Raw genomic sequence first — 23,910 nt, 5'->3', positions numbered from 1 at the left:
TATGGCCATGATCGTTTATGAGACTGATATTAACAGTCTAGATTTTCCTTAAGAAATTTAAGCGTGTTCGATCGAGCTAACTCAAAAGTGTGTCGATACGAAATCCTCTTTGTCAGAGGGTGATGCGGCCTATGTGGGTACTTCCATGCGGATCTCAATGTTGACATTTCAGAAGATTCATGCTACTCTGCTGAGAGTGAACATTTGATCGTCATGTCATGTCAATAATGAGAGTTCGGCTGAGAACATAGCAAGGGAAAATACTAGGAGAGTCATGCATTAATGGGCAATGCTAGTAGAAGAAAGAATTCACAGAATATTTTGGGATTGCTGCTACGCGCACCATTCTGAGTGAATTTCATATATATATTGAATTTCTCAATGAACGAGGAGGGTTTTTGCACTCATCATTTTTCAAATGGCTTTATCCCTTGCAGGGTGATAACGCATTAAGTACAGGATTTTACAGTTTTGACCCTAAACTAAAAACCACCATCAACAATATTTATTTTAGAAAATTAGAATTTTTGTTCTTTTTCACGATTTCCGTTTAATATTTATCATGTTTTTTGGTTTCGTGGTATTAACAACACGTTAGTGGTATTCGTCATCCGTCAAGAACGGGAAGTAACTCGAATCCAATCTACAAATTATTGACAGAAGCCAAATAAAAGATAATTGAAAGCAGACAATCTAAATTTATCATATCTCTTTTCTGATTTCAAACTTTTTGGCGAGATTTCCACCAAAAATCTTATTCATAAGAAAGTGAATAGCTTCAGAAGTTAATCCAATGCATTAAAAATACTTCTACCTTTAAGGAAACCTGTTGTTGAGGATGAAAAGGAGAGGGTACCAAGTACACCACCATTTTTTAGTTCGGTAACATGTATGAGCGAAACCTAATACAATTGCAAGTAGACCAACTTAAAGATCCTTGACAATATGTGAATAGAATTTGTATCTCTATCTTTTCTCAATCAGAAAGTCTAGACAATGGAGTCCGTGAACCTGATTGTTAAGAATAGTACTTGAAGGATCTCAAAAAATCAGCACCCATGAACAATCTAGTTGTATCCAATATATTCATATTTGAATTCTGCCAAGTGTGAAACTTGTTATGTATCTTTCAAGATACGCATTCGAGAAGAAACTGGTCTTGTAATTGATCTTAATTATACAGACGTATCAACTAGGGTTAAATACGTACTACTTGTGTAAATCATATTACAAAGATAAACAATATAACGCGGAAAGGGAAAAACACAAGACATCAGAAGGTTTCTTAACGAGGAAACTGCAATAGAAGAAAAACCCTAGGACCTCGTCCATATTTGAACACCAAACTGTATTAAGCCACTAAAGACACTAGCCTACTATCAAACTTCAGACTGGAATGTAGTTGAGACCAATTCCACCCTCCAAACGATTCAGTTAAAGTCGCCCTCCCTACGTCTCTTGAACCTCGCAAGGCTTTACGCAATTGATACCCTTAGCTGACGTCCTTTACATCCTAAGAGTTGCTTCAACGTAAGTTAGGACTTTTGATTCCAATCTGCCTCTAACAAATAAGCCTATTTGATTTCCCTTTAGATCAAAGATCAAGGCTTGAAAATATGTTTGTAATAGCCAAAGCTATCAAACCTCACAAATCCGGAATACTTATACTCAGTTGGCTGAAAAGCTTGGATTCTTAACCACCTCTCAAGAACAATTATGTATTAATCAATTAAGAATAGTTTTCAGATTTTATCTTGAGGATCACAAAGTCTGAGACAAACAGAACTTTGTGATTTCTATCTATCTTGCCTGAAAGAGATTACTAAAATCTCGATAACATAAAAGCAAGATCAGGATACATGGATTTTCAAGGTAAAGTTAATGGGACCTGGATTCATGAATCCCCAAGCGAAGTCTTTAAGTTGTGGACCTAATTATGTTTGTCAAAGGAAACCTAGGTCAATAGAGAACGACTCTAGCTATCAAATAAGACACAAAGCGCCGAGGATTGAATTTCTCAATTGAAAGAGCATCTCTATTTATAGATGTTCAAGACTGAGGGTTACTTCGAATTCAAGCTAAGATAATTTGAGATTCACTTTCTATGTTTAGATAAAACTCTAATTAGGGTTTCAAGAAAGCATGTGAGAAGTTCGTCTTGAACTTATATAGAAGAATGTACACAATGGTCCGGTTACAGAACCGCGTATAATGAACTTTCCGGCAAATATGCCTTACGAACTATTAAGCAATTTAATATTCATTTAAACACTTGAGAATTTAATCATGATCCACATACACAAGTGTTTTAATGATCAATGACGACATAAATGTGTTTATGAGATTCATACCAATGCTAAACGTATTTCAAAAAATAAGTCTTTGAGCATCTGTTAAAGTTTTACTGGGACTGTTGCTGAAAAATGGTTCGTCAACCGTTAGGCAGTTCAAGAGTCAGGGTGTTATTGTATGTAAACTCATATGACAACAGTTCGCGAACATGGTTCGCCAAACGTTAGTCTTTAGCAATTTCAAGTCATCACGATTGGTGAAATGGGTTGGTGAACTGTTCTGTTCTGAACTTGAAGTTCGCGAACTGGTTCGCCAACCTTCATATATTCTAGAAACTCATATATATATGGTTTCTCAGATGGTTCGCCAACCTACCCTAAGTCGAAATAGCAAAAGTTCAGAATTTCTCTCTTTGATGTTTGAAACATCCTCAAATGATAAAATCATTTCTTGGGCAATTTTTAAATTATCTACAAAATTAATTCTCGAACAGTAAATTGTTTCGAACTAGCTTGACTTGGAATTTCTCGAAGTAGCTTGACTCAAAATTTCGAAATTTTCAATCATCCATTGCTTGAATCAATTTCGAGATGTTTAAAAAGACAACCTTGACTCAAAATTTCTTTTTTTCAATAAATCTAGTATAAGTCATACGATATGGTCTCATATAGGTAAAATAATAAAGCTTGTGAGTAAATAGAATGGTCCAGTCTTCATATACCTTGTTGATGAAGTTCTTTATATATATTCGTCGATCTTCAATCTCTGAGGGTGATATCTGATACACAACTACCAAATTCTATACCTAGTCCTACACTTGACTTAGTAGACTATAAATCAAGATATAGTTTTGTTCAACTAACATTGACACTTTTAGTGACAAAACAATTACATAAATATGGATTCAGAATAAAATAATCTTTCAACTTAAAATCCATTATGCTTGATTTCCTTGGTTCTTCAACATCATCTTGAATTCTTCGTACTTCAAGTTCTTATATGGTTTTGTATGTGTTCGTTCAACTGCTTTGTTGTTGAAGATCCGAAGCGAGAACACCTTATGAGCATACTCAACAAGAGCTTTGTTAGAATGAAATCATTCTACTCAATAGTCGTTATGCAGAAACATAATATTGTTACCTTTCTCAAAGTTCAATTGCACCACAACTTTGAAGCAATATTATGCTGATATGTTCTTCCCCTTAGTCAATACTTATATATTTTCCAAAATAGGTAAAACCTATAGATCATAATCCACTTCCCCTTACATAATGCTCCAAAAGCCATATGTTGGAGTAAGATACTACTTAATAATTCCCGCTCCTTTTTGTTAACAAAATTGGCAAAGGCGAAAAACATGGATCATAATGAATTAAACAAAAGAGTGTTAAGACTAGCGAACACATACCAACTTTTTGTTTGGACGATTTCACCAAGAAAACTCGATGTCTTCATCAAGGAGATATATAGGTACAACCATCTTTTACAATTCCACATCCTCTTTACCCATAAAGATACGACAATTCAGGACAAGTTCAAAGAACTCTCCCCTTTTATATCCAATGTTTTTTTCTCTTCTCACTAGCTACGAACAACAAAGTTGAAAATAACGATGTTAATGTTAGAGGCACTAAGATACAAGGTTTTTGTGAGAAAAATAATCCTCGACAAAAACTATTCTCTAGGCCAGTTACGAACAAAGAGGACAATTTATGGGATATGAATCAAATAAGAATAATAACCTCCCTAGCCATGTACAAACGTAGAGATTAAAGTAGACCACTTATTCCCTAGTTGTTATGCAATCTAAGAGAAAAGTAGATTTCTAGAGAACATCTTATGTAATCCTGTAGTAGAGTATTGAATAAGTGTAATCGTGGAGAGATCAATATCACAATTCTAAAAATAGTTTACTTGTCTTTTAACAAGAGTTAAGAACTTAACCTATGAGAGCATATTAGATATCTTATTTTAATCGCCAGCAATATGATAGCAAAAAAAAAATCTCACACCATAAGCGATACATATATATACATATAGATTAAGTGTTGCGAGTCATCTTCCAATATAAACGTTAGTTAAATAAATTTTAAACACACAAGATGATAGTATTTGGAATAGCTAACGAAACACATAAAAACTATTCCAAAAGCTAGTGTTCCTCCTTAAACAATAAGAATAAAAAATTCCTACAAGAAGTTAACTAGTCAAAATATATTTGAAGAATTCTTCATCATTCCTGAACTCATTGTCACCAATTTGAATCAGAACATAAGGTTTATGAATAAGAGTGTTAACTCCTTCAAACCTATTAGGTTGTTGTTTGACAAGTACTTTTGAATCTCGAGATATTTCTGCAGAATGTCCCTGAGCCCATGAACTTCCATCTTGGTATTCTTAAGTTCTTCAAGAATATTTGCAAACCTTTGTTGATTTGAGCAATTTTCTTTAGGTTTCTTCATGTTCTTCCTTTTCTTCTTAAAGAGCGAATCTTTTTTCTTAGGGTAGGATTTTTTGATCTCTTTAGTTGTGAAATTATCAACAACCATAGGAGTACAGGTCTTACTAGAAGATATCATGCTTGAAGGCTCCATATATTCTAATGAATATGATTTTTGTGTTTTAAGAGCAAAAATATATATAGCACTTCAAAGGCAGTCTTTTCGGAGCAGTTCCAAAAAAGTGAGAGACTATAAAATGAAAAACTGGCAAACATGAAGTTTTTGAACTTTTAGAAATTTTATTCATGAACAAACAAATCAAATTAGAAAGGTGATATATCAATTTCACCCTTCCTTAAGTTTGTACATGTGACTAGTCTTTTCAATACCATTACTTGAAAAGTAGCGAGAAAGGAGTGTAATTGAGAGAGGTAAGTCTTAATATGAGACCTTTAAAAATTCATGCCAATCTTAAGTTTATCATATCAGTTAGTATAAATAGAATGTTCCAAGAGCATACATAGCATCTTAGCTTATCAAGTAAGAATTTTCATGGATCATGTTCTCGTATCAAGCTTAGGAGACAGACAGGCAGGGAGAAAAACTGTACTGAGAGCATAAGATTTATTGATACCCACACCAAGTCATTTAATTTTGGACTTTTATTATGATGTGGTAGCATCAATATACTTATTAAAGATGCATTTGAGAATAAATTTTGACATTTCAATGACGTAACTGAGTCAAAAATCAGAATGTATGCAAATACTAGGCTAGTTTCAGTGGAGCAAGGTTCTCTATTTGTTTAATGGCTGAAATTGACAAAGAATCTCAAACGAAAGTCCTTATACAAAACAAAAGAACGAAATTCAAGTAATAATATTCAAGACACAAACGATGTATAGTTTGACCCGAAGCCCTTGAGGTGCACAATTTTTGTCTCTTCTAAGAGCACATGAGACAATAATATACCTTTCAACACAATTAGTTTGTGTTTTGGCGAGCATTAGTGAGCTCACCACTAGATTACTGCATAGGATTGTCAACATCCACTTTTCATGATCGTTTAATGAAAACGTGGGGGTACAACAACCACACCCAACTAATTCGTTCGGCAATCTGTATGGACTAAACTCCAATATAATTTTGAGAGCACCAAGTTACCGAGTCTCAATCATGACATATATTACAGAGTTTTATCTCTTTCTCAACACAATCAGTAAATCAAACAGATAGAAATCCGTGAACCTGATTGTTATGAGAATAACTCTAATGGTACCAAAAACCAATGTCCGAGTGTCAATCAAATCCTATCCAACGAGCAAGGTCGGATTTATCAACTATGATTGAACAACGGACAACTTGTGATATTTCAATTATATAAAGAAAATATAATGCGGAAAAAAAATAACACAGACACTAGAAATTTTGTTAACGAGGAAACCGCAAATGCAGAAAAACCTCGGGACCTAGTCCAGACTTGAACACCATAATGTATTAAGCCGCTACAAACTCTAGCCTACTACAAATTAAATTCGGACTGGAATGTAGTTGAGCCTTAACCAAATCCCACACCGATTAAGGTATAGTCGCCTTCCTTACGCTTCTTGAATCTCGGAAGATCCTGCGTACTTTATTCCCCTAGCTGACGTCCTTTACATCCTAGAAGTTGCTACGACCAAAAGTCGAAGACTTATAAACAAATATGTCTCCCATAGATGAATCTATTTTATTTGTTGTTTTCGTCTTAAGATAGAGATCAAGGTGAACAGGAAACTTAACTAATAATTCGGTCTTATACTCCCGAAGAGAAGCCTAGAAATACTAGTCACCTCACAATAACCTAACTGATTTACAGAAGAAGTTATTGCAGAATCACAAGAATCTGAGACAGAGAAACTGTTGTGATTACTTTTTATATCTTACCTAACGGAGATAAATCTCGAGAAAACCTGAGAGAAGATTAAACTCAATATGATAGAAAAAGTAAGATCAGGATACGCAACTACAAAGAAAATAGTTGGACCAGGCTTCAGGAATCCCAAATGAAGTCTTTAAGTCGTTAAACCTAGTAATGGTTTTCAGAAGAATTGGAAACCTAGGTTAATGGAGAATCGACTCTAGTTTGCAACTAGGACATGCGAGAGCGTAGGGATTAGGTTTCCCAGATGGTAGAGTTCCTCCTTATATAGTCTTTCAAATCAGGGTTTCTTACAATCAAAGCTAAGATAGCTTAGTAACAAAGCAATTACTATCCACCGTTAGATGAACTCATGATTTAAGATTCAAGCTAAGTTTGCTTAGAAAATAAGCAATCAATCTCCACCGTTAGATGGTATTAGCTTGATACACACAAATGAAATATACATATATTTAGATATGAGTGAACCGTACCTAAACGTGTATAACAAGTTGGTTCAATAACAGTTAACCGAAGTTAGCCATGTGAGCACTTTTAGCTTAGCCATATTCATCTAACAATTCTAGATCAAATATTATAATCATTCAATCATGATAGATAATCAAATAAATATAAATGTGATTTAAGAGAGTTGCTAAAATGTTCACTATCTCTTAGAAATATCCATGAACAATTTGAAACATATTCGGTTTGGTTTGTAATTGTACAAAGTACTTATACAATAACCAATTCATGAACATAATGCCACGGTTTGCAAAACAAGTGCGCATACCTTAATTCATTAAAGTTCCAGGAATTTAGTTCGCAAACGAACCTGAGTTCATGAGTATGAGTTGTCATACTTACCGATTTTAGAACCTAACCACTGTGTTCGCAAACTGAGTACGCGAACCACAGTTCTGGACCTTGCCTAGTCTTGTCGTTCGCAAACCACAGTTCCGGACCTATCACGGGTAAACTCGTTCGCACACACAGTTCGCAAGCAAGAGTTCCGGACCTGAACTAGTACTTCACAGTTCGCATACCAGGTACACATACTGTGTTGTATCCATACATTGGTAATAGTTCTAAAACTCGCATTCAATCATTCAAACATCCTTAGAAGACAACAATGGTAATATTACACATACCACTAGCTTCAAGTAATTTTCAAATGATTAATTGATCAATACGAAACTTCCCAAGTTAACATCAAATGATTGTCTCACACAAATCATGTAAGATGTTCAAGGTAATTTTCACATGATCATCTTGACTTAATATTTAGTTTCCAACAACGAATTGTTTACAACTAAATTTGTCAAGTAGATGATGAAGATTTCTAAGTTTTAAACTTGTATTTCGGGAATTATATAAACGAGATAAACTCGACTTGAAATTTCAAATGTGTATAACACAAAGTCTATATAGTTATACGACTTAGTCTCATTAGTGTATAGAATTGAATAGACTTCTGAGTGAGAGATAAGTTTTAGTCTCCACATACCTTTTGTTGTCGAAGTTTCTCCAAGCTCTTCAGTAGATCTTCTTCTTCAATTGGTGAACGTCGTGAAGTCAAAAGCTCAACTACATACTTGACAAATTTAGTTTTGATCAATTAAACTTGACAAACAAGCTTGGGATAGCAACGCTTGCGAGTTCGGCCGAGCAGTGCTCTAACATTTAGATCTAGATCTCTTGTTTCCTTTAGGTTTATCCTTTCCCTTAGAATCACTCATATTATGGGAGACAACGTTACTTACCTTGGAAGAAGTTGAGTTTTGGAAGAATTGAAGCACATTTTTCAAAGGACCAGCCCTCCGCTGCAGTTTGTTGCCATACCTCACATTTTGTTTGTACTTGAAACACTGTTTGAGTTTGTGCGCAATCACTTTACAATATGGGCAGAAAACAGACAATCTCTCATAATTAAAATAATTCATGAACATGAAACTGTCTCTTTCTACTAAAACATTATCATGGGTTATCTTCGACTAATCAACTTTCATAAGAACTCTTGCACAATTATCGTACGTCTTGTTGGTTGTGGCAGCATCAATAAGCAAAGTATTTCGATTGCGTTAGGAATCTCGAGAGAGTCTTAGCTCTCCAATACTCGAAACTCATACCATACTTGCTTCCCCACACTAGGATAACTATATTTCACTTATTTTCTGGGTTGTGTAAGCCAGGCTTCAATTACGACAATGAATAGCTTCAACTTTGAGAAAAAACCGCCAGCTTCTAAAATGTTATACATGTCATCTGTTAAAGGCAAATGAAACAACAAAATCCCTTATTTAGAGAAGATATGGACCAAATCATGTTTGCATGCCGAACTACCTTTAGTTTAGCAAGAATTCAGTTTCATAGGTTTAACACCCTTAGGAAGTAGCAAACGACCAGTGAGATTATTCTTGCACTCCTTTATGTCTTTCTTGTAATCTTCCTCGAAAATTCTTATGGAATGATGATTTCCTCTAATGCATGATTTAGGTTATTGGGTGAAAGAAAAACAACGAGATTGGTCATCTTCAGCAACCTAAAAAGATGTTTAGTAGAGGTTGAAGATTTTTTCCGAATTAAGATATGCTCAGCAAGTTTAGAAAGAGAAAAAGCATGAACAATAGTCCAAATAGACAAAAAGGGATTTAGAAAATCCCAAAGGACAAGCAACCTTGGTATCTACCACCTTAACATAATCAGACAGGCAGTTAAAGGAGGAGATGAAGACGCCACTAAAACCTTAACAATATCTTCCAAGTTTTCGAAACGCATAATGAGTTTTTCAAAGGAGGATTGAAAGAATAAGCTCGCAAGGACATATTCTTGATTGCACGTAAAAAAGAACCAATATAATACTTTGTTACCATACCTTGGAAACCAATATAATATCTTACCTTACTTTGTCACGAATTTTAGTGATATGTCTTGGGATCCCGCTTCAATACGATTTCATAGAAATCATCTCTAAAATTTTAGAAAAAGGGATTTATCGGTTTGTTTTAGGGAATTTGTTCAAAATATCCCATTACAATCAATAATTTATAAATTGCCCCTTTTTTTTTTTGAAAATTGATATAAAATACCCCACAATTAGTAATTTCGTGATGGCCCACGACATTGGTCATTTTCTCGTTGACAAAGTCAATATATTACGAGATATTGGAATACCACCAACATGCCCCTTCTTTAATATGTGTTTTCAAATTCTAACAAAACTTTCCCCTCTTCACCCAGGGGTTTCAATGCTTTTGGATTCGTCGAGTCCAGCTCAAATCGTTACACCGTTTTCAGATTTGTTACATCATTTTCCATAAATACTTCATTATTCCTAAGTGTCTTCTAGTTTTTGGCTGGTGGAGATTCAGCCTTCTACAACACTTTTCAAGTGTGTCGAACCCAGTTTAGAATCGTTACAGAGATTTCAGGTTCCTCAATTCCGGTTCAAGATCGTGGAACCATTTACCAACCCCACCAAGGAGATATGAGCAATTCGATTTAACTCAACCAATTCATGGGCTTTTCAGAATTCTGGGTGTGTTAATTAAATACCCCTAGATTTGGAACCTTTCAAAAATAGCCCTACCACATTATAAATATACCCTTCACCTTTTAGAAACCGTATCCACTTAGAAATAGATTATTTTAATAATCTATCACACATAACTTTTTTTTTCATTTAAAAAATCAATAATTTTCTTTCTCAATCACTCCTCAGCACCGCCAGTTCCACCAACGACACTACACCACCACCCCTCCGCAACTACCATCAACATTCCACCAACTCCCGTCATCGCCACCACCAACAACAATCCACCACCGCCGTCGCCATCACCACCAACATCGCCTCTAACTCTAACATTGTTGCGTCGTGATTTTTGTGTTAGGTCCAGATTTTTGTGTCAACAACCGAAGTTGACCCCAGATTTTTGTGTCAACAAGCGAAATTGATATCATATCTGGTGTCAACAACCCAAGTTGTTACCCAAATTGAAAATTCAGAAATTAGTTAGGTCCAAATTACGGTGTCAACAACACAAATTGAGACCAACATATGTGGTGTCACCACCACCTCTACCACATCCGTCACCACCACCATCATCATGTGAAACAATAAATGAAACGACAATTTTCATCTGAATCCGTATTAATATAGAGAGGGTATTTATAAGATCCAAAATTGAATGAATACATTTTAGAAGATGAAGGGTATAATTGTTAATGGGCAGGGGTATTTGTGAAGTCCATGGAAAGGCGGGGTATTTATTCAATTTCCACTTCTTAAAATTTTATCTTGATCTTCAACATTCGTCCACTTGCATCTGATGGTGGACAAATTAAATATAAAATTAAATCAGGAGTTTAAAAGGATCCTCTCCCAAAATCTTACAAAATTCCCATTTGTTTTTCTCCAGAACAACCATCTAGGCAAGATCTCCATAACAAATAGACTTCAAAAAAAAAAAAGGCAGTCTAGAACTTCACAGAACTAAAGTGTTAAGTTTGTCCATCGGGCCTGGTGAATAATTTGGGATCACCTTGTAATGTGTAAGCTATAACAAAAAATATCTCGCTCAATAAAAGAACATCTTACTCGGGGTGATATGGTGCTCCTTGGGAAAAAATTGTACACGTGGTGCTCGAGAATTTTTGATCTTACCAACATCACAACCAACCACTGTCGAATATGAATGGCATATAACCTATCCAATGGCATATAACCTATCCAGCAATTTTGAGGAGTTTTTCCTTCGACAAAAGTTTTTCCAAATATTATCATAACCAACCATAAAGACCCTTATTCCTCTCTTCATCCATCAGATTTGGGCCTATCCAACAGCTCCAAATTTCACCAGGGCTCTAGACGACCTGGAACTGACAATCTAGGTACAGTTCAGTATCCACCGAAGGAGCCTAACCACCAAGTACTTAAGATACAAAAACAACAGATGACTGTCCATGACTAGTTCTCTAAACACAAAAAGAGTGTTGCTGAAAACGGAAAGCAAAACAAGAGAAGAAGGAAAACTGGATTTTCCTATTGCATTAGAATATTGTAATATAACAGAATCAATAGAAGTATGTAAATTGTACATCAAAAGAACAGCTTCCGATCTCCTATTCCTTCAGTAGTGTGATAGGCAACCTTTGTTGGGTATTATGCAACTTGAACAATTAAGGATCCCTTGGAAACTGCAACACATCCTTTAGTGGCCTGAAACAGGCTAATCAATCCAAATGCATTTGGTGGACTCTATAACTCAAAGAAGATCATCATCATCGTCTGCTGTTGCACTTTTCGATTGTTCCTTAGAACCTTCGTCATCCTGAACATGATTTTTGAACCACAAGAAAAACGATTAAAATACTTCAACTATACCTACCAAAATTATAAGCGACTACAGCAGTGGTGACCCAAAGCCATTATTTATGGAACGAGCTAGGTAGAATATCTCATGCTTACCGACTTGTCTAAATCGTCGTCAAAGCCACCATCATCTGAAACACCAGAAGATTGATAAATTGAGGCCATGAATTTAACCAATGTAGACAAAATCATCAAAACCAGGTATTTAGTGACGCTTCCGAGCAATGCAAAACTAAGATGGACTCCAAAGCGGTTAACAGAGGTTTGATAAAGTTCAATTAGAGGAAAGTCATATAAACATGTCTTGTGGGGATCAACAGTAGAGGTTTCATTTACCTGGACCACCTTCGTCACTGCTTCCAAGGTCTCCCAGGAGAAATATATCCAAGTCTTGCTCGGTAGACGATAATGAAGTCTTAATCTGTCGATTTTGCTCTGCAACTTCTGGTTTAGAAATTGTTGCAGCCGTTGGCTCATTGCTCTTTACCTCATCTTTCGTTTTCTCCACAGATTTCAGCTTAACCTCCTCATTGTATCGTTTCTCAAACCTGATGGGAAAGAGAAAATGAAACTAATTATAGAAGAAGTCATAGTTTTTAACTACATAAATTAGTTTCACATCACAGAAATAGTAAATAAACAATATCAAAAATATATTATTCACTTCAAGAAATTTTCTCCTTGGGCATCATGCACTATAGAAACTATAACAGAGAGATTGAACTTCGAAACTCAAGAAATTGATTAGTAGGAGGAGGGTACCAGGACACACAAGCAAACACATAGAAAGATGTACTGTGAAAGATACGATATTGCCACAAATAGTCAAATTATGTAAAGCTTCAGTTAAGTGATTTTGCAAAGTAAGAAATATTTTTATCTTAGAAGACCATTTCTATAATAGAGATTTTTAAGCAAATACAAAAGTAATTATCAGCATAAACTGGGCCAAAAGCAGTGAAAAGAGTATGTGCAATTTACAGCATTATAGAAGTAAAATCATTTGTTTGAAAACCAATGACAACGATCAAATTCTTTAAAAATATAAGTTACTTACGGAGTCACGTGACTGTTCACAAGTACGAAATATACCCTCCAAAATTTCCTATCTTTCATAAACCGTGGGCATAATTGATATCTTAACTTTGAAACTTCCTGCAAGAACGCAAAGGTCATGAGAATATTTAACATGCAAAAGAATGAGACATCTCGTTAGAAAATCAAAAGCCACGCATATCTAATTTGTATCTCATATCAGGTCATGCACAAGAATTATGAGCCTCGAGTTGGTGATAAAAAACATTTTTTTTTTCATTTTGTTTTAAATCATAGCAGTATTTCACTTCTTTCTGCAATATCACTGGTAAATAACAAAAGATCAACTACCTTAACTGCCGAGAGAACTAAAGTAGCGTGTCTCTCTTGCCATTCTGTTAGATCTTGTCGTACATTCGACACAGTAGGGACCTCAGACATCGGCGGCTCATCTACATAACAAATTAACATCACAAATTCCTCGAACCCACTATCTCAAAAATATTAGTGATATCACCTAAAATATGAATTACAGATGTGAAGTAACAGAAATCAGATCGCCCCAACAAGCAAAATATCAGCTACAAACTTGCCAAAATAGATAGGATTGTCCATTTTCCATAAACATTTATAAGAAGCAATTCACACGGGTCACAAACAATTATATAATGATGGCAAAAATTGTACATTTATTTCCAGGACATGTACACATTTCAAGTATAAAGTGTACCAACTTCTGAAACGAGAATGTGTTTACACTAATTGGTACACGCACACAAAACCTAAACGTAGGTTCGTAACAAGAATCTATTTACCTAAGAATAAATGTTCAACACTTGGTTATTATATTACTGGATGTTCAGCATTTCTTGATCCGTACACTTTACAAGGTCATCCAAAGCATTCAACTAACTTCAAGATTAACATCCTAAATCCCAAAATTTTCAAAACAATCATAAAGACGAAAATACAGACGAAATGTAATTCCGAAGGAAGAAATCAAAATATTTACCTTCCATGGGGAAATCCTGAAAGGTATTGATAGTAATACCCTTGACGAATTCTCTAAGTTCATCAGTAATACCAAATTTCTCAAGATCCGCGGAAGAAGGAGCAATGCTATTAGTAGTATTAATCAAGGAAGAAGAAGAATCAACGAGCGAAGAAATGTTAACAGATGGAATTTGAGGAGAGATCCCTTCAGCTAAGGTTTTGAACTGATCAGCTCGTTTAAATGCTTCGATCTTGATCTGATCGGCTTTCTTTGTAGCTTCAGCTGCTAATTCTTTAGATTTCTTAGCTGTTTCTGAAACGATATCTGAAAGTGTTGATGACCCAATTGTTAATTCTTGGGATCTCTTCGCTGCTTCTTTTGTATATTCTTGTGATTTCTTTGCTGCTTCTTCTGCAAAACTTTTTGCTCTCGCCCAAAAATCCATTTCTCTCTCTTTTTCTGTTTTCTCTCCCCCTCTTGTCACGAATAAGAAAATATCGAGATTCGAGAGTGACTGATAAAAGTTTGGCTGCCGGTATGATTGACAAAGCCCATGAGAAACTTTATTTGGCCCAAAATGATTTTGATACTTGGCCGGTTGGCTCTCGGATGAAGCTTGGAAGAGAATTACCAATAGGTACCATTATAGTGTTTTTAATTAGTGACAGGTCCACCCATTAAAGCCCACTAATCAGAGGTCCATAATTAAGAGAAAACATGAAAATGGACCAAATTTTTTAAGCCCAGGTCTTGTACACGTGCGGGACAAATTGTGCGAAATTTCTAAATACCTAAATTACCCTTCCAATCCTACATATATTAAAGCAGTCTATTTCAAAGTTTCTAAAAAAAATTTCAGCCGATTATTCTTGGGAAAATTCTGCTCTCTTTCTTCTTCTGGATTTGGGACTAGGGTTTCTGAAGATTTCTTCTGCGATTTTTAACAGGTATCTTGCTTAATCTTTTCGTTTTCTTCTTTCTGCTACAGTTTAATGGAGATAGGTTGTGTTCTGTTTTTTTTTTTATGATTCTTGTTCGTTTTTATTCAGTTATTTGGTTAGATTGTTAAGTTTTTAGTTTATTTTAGCTTTCGATTTGATTATCTTTCTGTTTTCTTTTCAAAATCAGTTTTGTTTTCACTTTCAGATCGTATTATCCAGCAGTACATATATGACATACTCATTGTTTCTGCTACAGTTTTTGAATCATTATAAGATTTGAATTTTGTATCATGGAGATCGGTTGTGTTCTGTTTGTTTTTTATGAATCTTGTTCGTATTTATTCAGTTATTTGGTTAGATTGTTAAGTTTTTAGCTTATTTTAGTTCGATTTGATTATATTTCTGTTTTCTTTTCAAAATCAGGTTTGTTTTCACTTTCAGATCGTATTATCCAGCAGTACATATATGACATACTCATTGTTTATGCTCTTGGATTCTGTTTCTTGCATAGATCTTTCACTTTTTTTAGTTTGACCCATCAGTACGTATGTGAAATACCGTATTACGTGCTTCGATTCTGCTGTTTCTCCTAGATTCTTAATTATTCTTTGTCATGCAGTTGATTTTGTAGTTCATGAATCTGCAGTACATATATGGCATACTCATAGAAACTGCTCTTAGAATCTGTTTCTTGCATAGATCATGGAGACCGGTTGTGTTCTGTTTGTTTTTTATGAATCTTGTTCGTATTTATTCAGTTATTTGGTTAGATTGTTAAGTTTTTAGCTTATTTTAGTTCGATTTGATTATATTTCTGTTTTCTTTTCAAAATCAGGTTTGTTTTCACTTTCAGATCGTATTATCCAGCAGTACATATATGACATACTCATTGTTTATGCTCTTGGATTCTGTTTCTTGCATAGATCTTTCACTTTTTTTAGTTTGACCCATCAGTACGTATGTGAAATACCGTATTACGTGCTTCGATTCTGCTGTTTCTCCTAGATTCTTAATTCATGCAGTTGATTTTGTAGTTCATGAATCTGCAGTACATATATGGCATACTCATAGAAACTGCTCTTAGAATCTGTTTCTTGCATAGATCTCTCACTTTTTTTAGTTTGACCCATCAGTACGTATGTGAAATACTGTATTTTAATACTGTTACATCTTTGTGACATTTGGAGGTTCAAAACATGTCTGATGCAGAGTGTTCCAATCCAAATACCTACTGCTATGCATACATTTATTATAATCATCATCATTTTGCTCACCTGGTTACTTTTAAGTCTAGTATTGATGACCTGAAATTTCTTATTTGTGAAAACTGGAGAACCTTGAACCCTTCTGAGATTATCATCACTTATGTTGAGAATGGTGTCAAAGTGCCTGTGATTGCTGACTTTGTTGTGTTTTTGCTCCTTTTTTAGTCTTACCCTTCAGTACTTATGTGAAATATTGTAATATGTCTTTCGATTCTCTTATTTTTCATAGATCTGTCACCTGTTGTTGTCATACTGTTGATTTGTAGTTCATGAATCTTCAGTACATATATCGCATACTGATAGGAAGTGCTCCTTGTTATGTTTAAGGAGAAGTGAAGTAGATGCAGGCATACAGTGGAGCTGCAATAATGGGTGCTGCTGTACAACAACCCAATCTTTTTACTAAAGGTTCTTCAACTTTTTTTCCCAAGTTGGGTACTACTACTGCGGATAGATTACCTTATCAAGTTAGGAAGACCCTGAAGTACGTTCAATAATTGATAGTGAGAAGAATCGTCAGTTTAACAGCTTGGAGCTCATTGCTTCAGAGAATTTTACATCTCGCGCAGTGATGGAAGCTGTGGGTTCTTGTCTCACAAACAAGTATTCAAAAGGGCTTTCTGGTAAAAGGTAAAGATGGTGCTTAATGTTGTATTTTTTCCCTGTATTTGTATTGAAATGCATTTGATCATTTCATTCTGCAATGTAGGTATTATGGTGGCAATGAGTACATTGATGAGCTAGAGACACCTAATTCCCTTTCCTGCTATGTTTCTTGAATATTGCAGATTCTGTTGGGGCTTTTCTCATGATGGATATGTCTCACATAAGTGGCCTCGTTACTGCATCTGTACTTGCCGACCCATTTGAATACTGTGATGTTGTAACAACCACCACTCACAAGGTACACCTAGTCACATTTATGAAGTCTGCAAGACTGCAACTACTGACACCAACACAAGCAGCATTTGTTTTTATTGGTTTAGGTTCAAGGGTCATGTTGTTTACTATGTCTTCTGTTTCAATTTGCAGTCATTACGAGGTCCCAGAGGTGGCATGATTTTCTTCAAGAAAGATCATGTTCTTTGGGTTGATATGGAATCTGCGATTAACAATGCTGTTTTCCCAGGGTTACAGGTAACTAAAACTGTAGTGGTTATTTGTGATTTATCATTGGTTCAACATTATAACATTTTTTAGGTTTGTTACAGTTGTTTTTCGTGTATGAATTGACAGTACATATATGGCGTACTGATACAAAACTCTTCTAATTTTGTTTTATTTGAAGTTTTTCCAATTTTTTTGGTTCGATCCATGAGTATGTATGTATACTGATAGGAAGTGCTATTTGCTGTGTTTTTGCTCCTTTTTTAGTCTTACCCTTCAGTACTTATGTGAAATACTGTAATATGTCTTTCGATTCTCTTATTTTTCATAGATCTGTCACCTGTTGTTGTCATACTGTTGATTTGTAGTTCATGAATCTTCAGTACATATATCGCATACTCATAGGAAGTGCTCCTTGTTATGTTTGATTCAGTACGTATATGAAATACTGAAATAGATGCTCTTTGTTACGTTTGATTCAGTACTGGAATTGGATATGAAGATGATCTGGAGCTGCAATTCAGAACTTATTGCAAGAAATGACAGATTTTGAATGATAGGAACATGAGTTGTTGTTGGTTCAGATTTGAAAGCTTGTGAAATCGGTGGTGGTCTTGATGAAGTTACAAATTGGTTGTGACGTGTGTTTGAAAGAAGGTGTGCTGCAAATGGATTTGGAGGAACATAGAAGGTTGGGTTGTTACATTGTATGATCCTACAATGTATGTGATGTAATACGTTTTCTAATTTATTTATCATTGATTCTTACAGATTTGTACTCTACCTGGAAGCAGTGCAGCAAATATGTACTCGAATTTGTAAGCATTCAGATATATAATCGGATTTGTAAGCAGTACGACAGATATGTACTCAGACAGATATGTACTCAAATTTGTAAGCAGTGTAGCAAATATGTACTCGAATTTTTAAGCAGTGTACCAGATATCTACTCAAATTTGTAAGTAGTGTAGACACACACGTTTGGTAGTAATGGGCATTATGGACATTTCCATGTTTTAATTAATTTTGGACCTCCGGATAAAAAAAAATTCCGGTTGGACCCTACTATAAATAATTATATGGGCCTAGGACCAAACAAGAAATTTTCCATTAACATTTAGTCCCAGATATGTTGGGCTTTGGACTCTCTAGTCAAGCCTAGTATTAGGAGATCTAAATTTAACAAATTTCATATAGGTTATTCTTTTCCTGGACGATCATGTCCAAAACCAATTTTTCCGAGGGAAAAAATGCCCCTCAGCTAAGTAATATCAGTTCTTCGTATTTCAATTTCAATTTTTTCATTTTTATTTCATGGAAACAGCTCTCCCGAGAGAAGAAAAAAATCATAAAACCTGATCTCGTTGTTTCAATGAAAGTTCAATCTTCAAACCTAACTACGACAATCAAACAATTATTGGATTCATCTTGAAAAATCTAAATCGCCATCATCAGTTCCTTCTCTCGAAGATTAACTCAAAATTGATGAAATTTTAGCAAATTAGTATGAAGATTTCATCAATTGAAAGTGGAATGAAAGATGAGAGCATGTTCTTATCATTTAATTTAATTGTTGATGTTACTTGCAATTTTAGATTTTTTTTTTTACGATTTCAAAAACCTAATTTCTTTGATTTTAGTTTGAGTTTCTTATTCGATTAATGGGAAGAAGTTAGATCTATAATCCTCTAATTAGTTTTTGATTATCAATTGGTTTAAATGATGATAAATCCTCTTGGTAGGAATGATCAAGGGACGAATCAAATCTCTGACTCTATCCGGAGCAAAATATTCCCTCCTAATTCAAGGTTCGTTTTATATTTTCTTTGGCTATGGATTATGTATGTACTTAAGACGAGCTTATGCTTATAATCTGTTTGATGAAATGATAAAATGAGAATCCCATCATTAGCTTATTTTACTTCGTAGTTAATTAAAGGTCAAAATCAATTACTAACTTGTGGCAGTCTGATGCGGTAGGCGGCTGCCAACTAGCGGTTAGGCTAGTTGGAATACAGATGTTAAGATATAGCACTTTTATGAATCTATTGTGTTTGATATGGGTTGCATCATATGAGAATTTGATTCCCTAATGTTAATGATGTATTAAGATGCATTCTGATACATTAGGCGAATATTAGTGTGTATCAGCATCTGTTATGGTATTGATAGGTGTTGAAAACACCTTAATATTTATCTATTGTTTATGCTTTCTTTGCTACTTTTCGGGTGAATTATGTATCTTATGTCTGATTTTGAGTTTTTTAGGTACTTTGGAGTCGTTCGGATCGAAAGAAGAAGAAATCATCCATTTTGAGCACAAAGGGTTAAAGCGTCATTTCACGAGGCAGTATTATTGGAAGCTTAGCCAATGATAGGGGATACCCAGCTGGAAAAGTAAATGGATTACCACTTTGGTGGCCTATATCCAACAGTGGATGCTTGTAGAAATTATCATCATTACCTAGCCCTAAACTTTAGAGAGAAATAATTCCTCATATCATTGCCTTCTTTTTTCCTACATCACCTGAAATTAGAGGAGAAAAGATGGCTGCTGCTGGTGGAGGAAATCAGTGAGAAGGAAGAGATTCAGAGTCTTGATGATTTGATAGATGGAATTGAAGTTCTGGTGAGTTTGATGGTCTGATTTGTATGGGTTTAGACTAAATTTTGAGCCGAGATTAAGAAGGCGAAGTTAGGGTTTTCTGTGAGCCAAAAGAAGAAGTGGTGTTGATGTTCATGGGTGTTGTGCTTTTGAATTTAGGATGGAGGAGAATTTGTTAGGGTTCAGAAACTGTGAGATGATGAAGCTGTAGTTGTGGCCATCGATTGAAGCAAGAATTAAGAGATGGGATTCAAAATTACAGTGTGATGAAACTGAAGTGCAAGGTATGTGAACAATGGGTTTGTGGTGAGTATTTGCTACGTCGAAATCAGAGAGATGGGTTCATGAGAAATGAAGGGATTTGACGGATTATTGGGTGATTGAAGTGATGCTGGCTTGTTATGATATGAATTTGCAGAATGGAGGCTTTGTTGCAGTCGACTTCAGAAATGGAGGAGAAGCTCTAATGGACTGTGCTTGAGGTGCTCAGAGAATGGACTTGATATGTTGCAGGTTATGCTATAAATGGAGTTGCAGAGTGATTCAGGTGATGCTGAAATTGAAATGGAGTTGTGCTACTAGTTTGTGGGATTGAAGCTTTACATGGATTATTTGAGCTGAAACTCAGATGAGGCTGGAATGTAGCTGTGACAGTGCAGGTGCAGTTGAGTATGGAAAGTGCAAGCTGGTAGGGATGATGTTGCATCTGCAGAGAGAGAAGGCAGTGGTGGTTTGGTGGTGCAGCTACGAGCCATGGTTGCAGGCTAGACCTAGAAGCTCAGGATGAGAAGAGATGAAGAAGAAATTAGGGATTTGCTGTTAATCCGAGAAATGAATTGAGCTGAGCTATGAGCAGGTGAAGTTGAGGATTATAGTGAATTAATGATGGTGTTCACGTTGGTGTTGTCATGGAAGTACAGTAATGACAGAGTTGCAGTCATGGTTGTCAAGGGTTAAGAGAAGACTGAAGAGTATCATGGTTGTTGGTTCTGGTGGAGTATGATGAGATGGGGGTTGCAGCTACAGATGGTACTGATGTAGTTGAGCACAAATTTTGGTTATTTATTGAAGTGCAGTGAATGTATAAACTCAGATATTGTTGCTACGGAGAATGCGCAAGGGTGGTTCTGTAAATGGCACTGTGGTATTTGAAGAATGGCAAGGGTGAGATGCTGGAGGAATTGAACTGGTGTTGCAGTGTAGCTGAACTAGCAGCTGAGATGAAGCAAGGAAAGGCATGCTGGTGCATATAGGAATTACAGGTGCAGTTGGCTTAAGGTGGAAGTATGTTGGTGGTTTGCTGTTGCAGAAAACAGATGGAATTTATGCTGCAGGAAATGGGAATTGCACAATAAGCTTGCAGCTGAACTAAGGCAATAAGAAGTAAAGAATCTGGTGAAGTACAACATTAGCGATAAATGAGATTGCAGATGTGTGTGTGTGTGTGCTGGAATGCATAACGGCAGAGATGGGTTGAAGTGCAACTGCAGTACTGAAAGTTTTATGCAGTTTGTGGTGATGCAGCTGAGTTAGGTGGTGATGCAATGGGTATTTGCTCTGTGTTTGTGGATGTTGCAATTGAAATGAAGTAAAGGGAATGAAGGAGTTGGTTTGTGAGTTAGCTGCTGATAGCTAGGGACATGTAATGTGCTAACAGGGTGTTGGATGAGTTGATGAAAGAGGGTTGCAGGCATGTTACATTGCAGCTGATAGATGCATGTGTAGGAAACTGCAGGGATGAATTATTGAAAGGCCTGAATGCAGCTTGGATATTTTTCTATAAAGCAGAGGAAACTCTGCTGGATTTTGCACTACAACGAGTTAACTCGGTGATCCGATTCGACTCACTTGACCCGTTTCGATCCAGAGAGGGACTTGGACCTGTTTCGATTGGGCTTCACTCATGGGCTGTACCAGAGACTGATTTTTGGGCGTGACCTAAATACAACAAATCGGTGGAGAAAGAAAGAGGATATAAAAGGAACCTCTCTCAATTCTTAGGAGGGATATATATCTATTATCTTCTTCTTCACCTTTTTCCTAGGGTTTATGAAAACTCCTCTCTTTATTCTTGTTATGAACTCCATGAATATGAGCTAGATTTTATTATTGGTTATAGATTAAATTAATTTCACAAAGAATGCTTCTTTTATTAATAAATTAGTTTTGTCTCACAATTATCGATCTTGATTCACTATATATATCGCCATGTATGACTTGAATATTTGTTTAGTTGAGTGGCCAATTAATTGAACTTTATTCACATCTAAAGCTAGTTTAGGGTGTTTCATACGTAAAAGTGATGCATCTTGGATACAAGTAGCACAAATATGGTTATTGCTTGTAGTGATATATCCTAGTAACTATATGTGAATCTTGACCTTTGTTAAATCGGATTAGTGCTTTTACACGTTCGATTGCATTGATTAGCCTAATTTAATAAACCTTAGTGCATCTAGGGAATTAAACTTGATTAGTGCTTTACTCGTTAGGTTGTTCTCTTAGATAGAATTCATATTCGCATCTTTTAATGTGTTTGTTGATGACAAGAGGGAATTAGCGGGATATTCTTGCGATCAAGGTATTTTAGGGCTTTTGATAATGAGAGATTAAATATCAATTCTAGTTATTAAGACAAAAACATGTTAGTGAATGAAAACGAAGTACTTAACCAATACTTTCTCATAATTGATTTGTGTGCTTTACTTTGCTTTGTTTGCTTTTATTTTATTTTAGATATATAAAAATCAGAAAACCCCCTTGTTTTACATAGGAAACCGAAACAACTTGACAACCTTAGTCCTCTCTGTGGGAACGAACTTTTTCTTATCACATACTATATTTATATCTAGTTGAGTGAGAAAGTGAAATTATATTTGCACGGCTGACAATCGGTCAGGTACATGGTTAAATTGGTTAGTAAAAAGGGTATTTTACTGAGTGAATTTAGTAGAATGTCAATTCGTATTTTATATCTTTTTCTAAAATGTTGTATACTTGCTTAGCTTAATTAACTAAATTTAAAACGTTTTGTGTCGTCTGTATCATGGGGTGAAGGAAAACCCGTACATTATTTTCTCTTGTATCGGATTAAGAATCTTAGGTATCGCATAGAGCTTGCACCAAATTAATTTGGTCTACCAGACTTCGTGGAATGCATCTCTAGGCTATGCTTATGTTCTCTACGTGATTGCTCAACATCCATTGTCTTATATAATTTTTTCTTTGACCAGTAAATGGTGTTGAGTTTGTTGTACCATATTTTTGTTATGTTCCTTGCATCTAACTCGTACTGTCATAAAGATCACTAGATCGTACTTTGATCTGTAAACTGAAATATTAGTCAGTGCCTTTAATGTGATAAGTGGATTGGTGTTTGGCGTCAAGCTGTTTCATTTTATATGAAACCTTTTTATGTTGTTGTAGGGTATATTTTTAGTTGACATAGCTACTACATAATCTCACTCAAGTTATCAGGGTAGTTACTCTCTACGTATCAAATTAAGCTAATAGTTTGTTTTTTAGAAGGTTTCGTAACCTAGATATTTGATTGATTTGGAACTCATATGTTCTTTTAAAAGCAAGGCGGTAGGTAACTACAAGCTATACTGTTTTGATAGCAATATCATTTGTGACATTCGTATTTGGTGTTTAGTAGATAATAATGAGCTAGTGCATATTGTATTTACATATCCATGATGTTATGGAGTTGATTTGTATTCTGATTTTCCTTACAACTCCCTAGTACATATTATGTAATCGGAAAATGGTCAAAGGTAGGCTGGTTAATGGTGTGGTTTTAAAAGAACCTACAACTTAGACCTGCAAGTATACAGGGTCAGTTGTAGTGAGTGAGGTAAGAAGGGGTTTGTCCTCAGGGACTTGGTGTGTGTAGTTGAATCTAGGCTTTTGCTTAACTGATTTCAGAGAATCTTGGGCAGTGATTGAAAGCAAAAAGC

The 23,910-nt window shown here is 35.4% G+C and overlaps 1 protein-coding gene across 1 annotated transcript; it reads right to left on the bottom strand.

Moving 5' to 3' along the window:
* Positions 1–11,649: 11,649 nt before the first annotated feature.
* On the bottom strand, positions 11,650–14,524 carry LOC113298455. Its single transcript, XM_026547209.1, has 6 exons — positions 14,052–14,524; positions 13,391–13,491; positions 13,062–13,159; positions 12,341–12,552; positions 12,101–12,135; positions 11,650–11,963 (listed from the first exon to the last, which is right to left on the bottom strand). The coding sequence occupies exons 1-6, from the start codon at positions 14,476–14,478 to the stop codon at positions 11,898–11,900; spliced, it is 939 nt and encodes a 312-aa protein (XP_026402994.1). The 5' UTR covers positions 14,479–14,524; the 3' UTR covers positions 11,650–11,897.
* Between the last annotated feature and the right edge of the window lie 9,386 nt (positions 14,525–23,910).

Source organism: Papaver somniferum, chromosome 7, assembly GCF_003573695.1.
Source record: "Papaver somniferum cultivar HN1 chromosome 7, ASM357369v1, whole genome shotgun sequence".
Taxonomy (NCBI): Eukaryota; Viridiplantae; Streptophyta; class Magnoliopsida; order Ranunculales; family Papaveraceae; genus Papaver; species Papaver somniferum.
The sequence above is the reverse complement of the archived record's forward strand: the minus strand, read 5'-3'. Positions and strand labels throughout refer to the sequence as shown.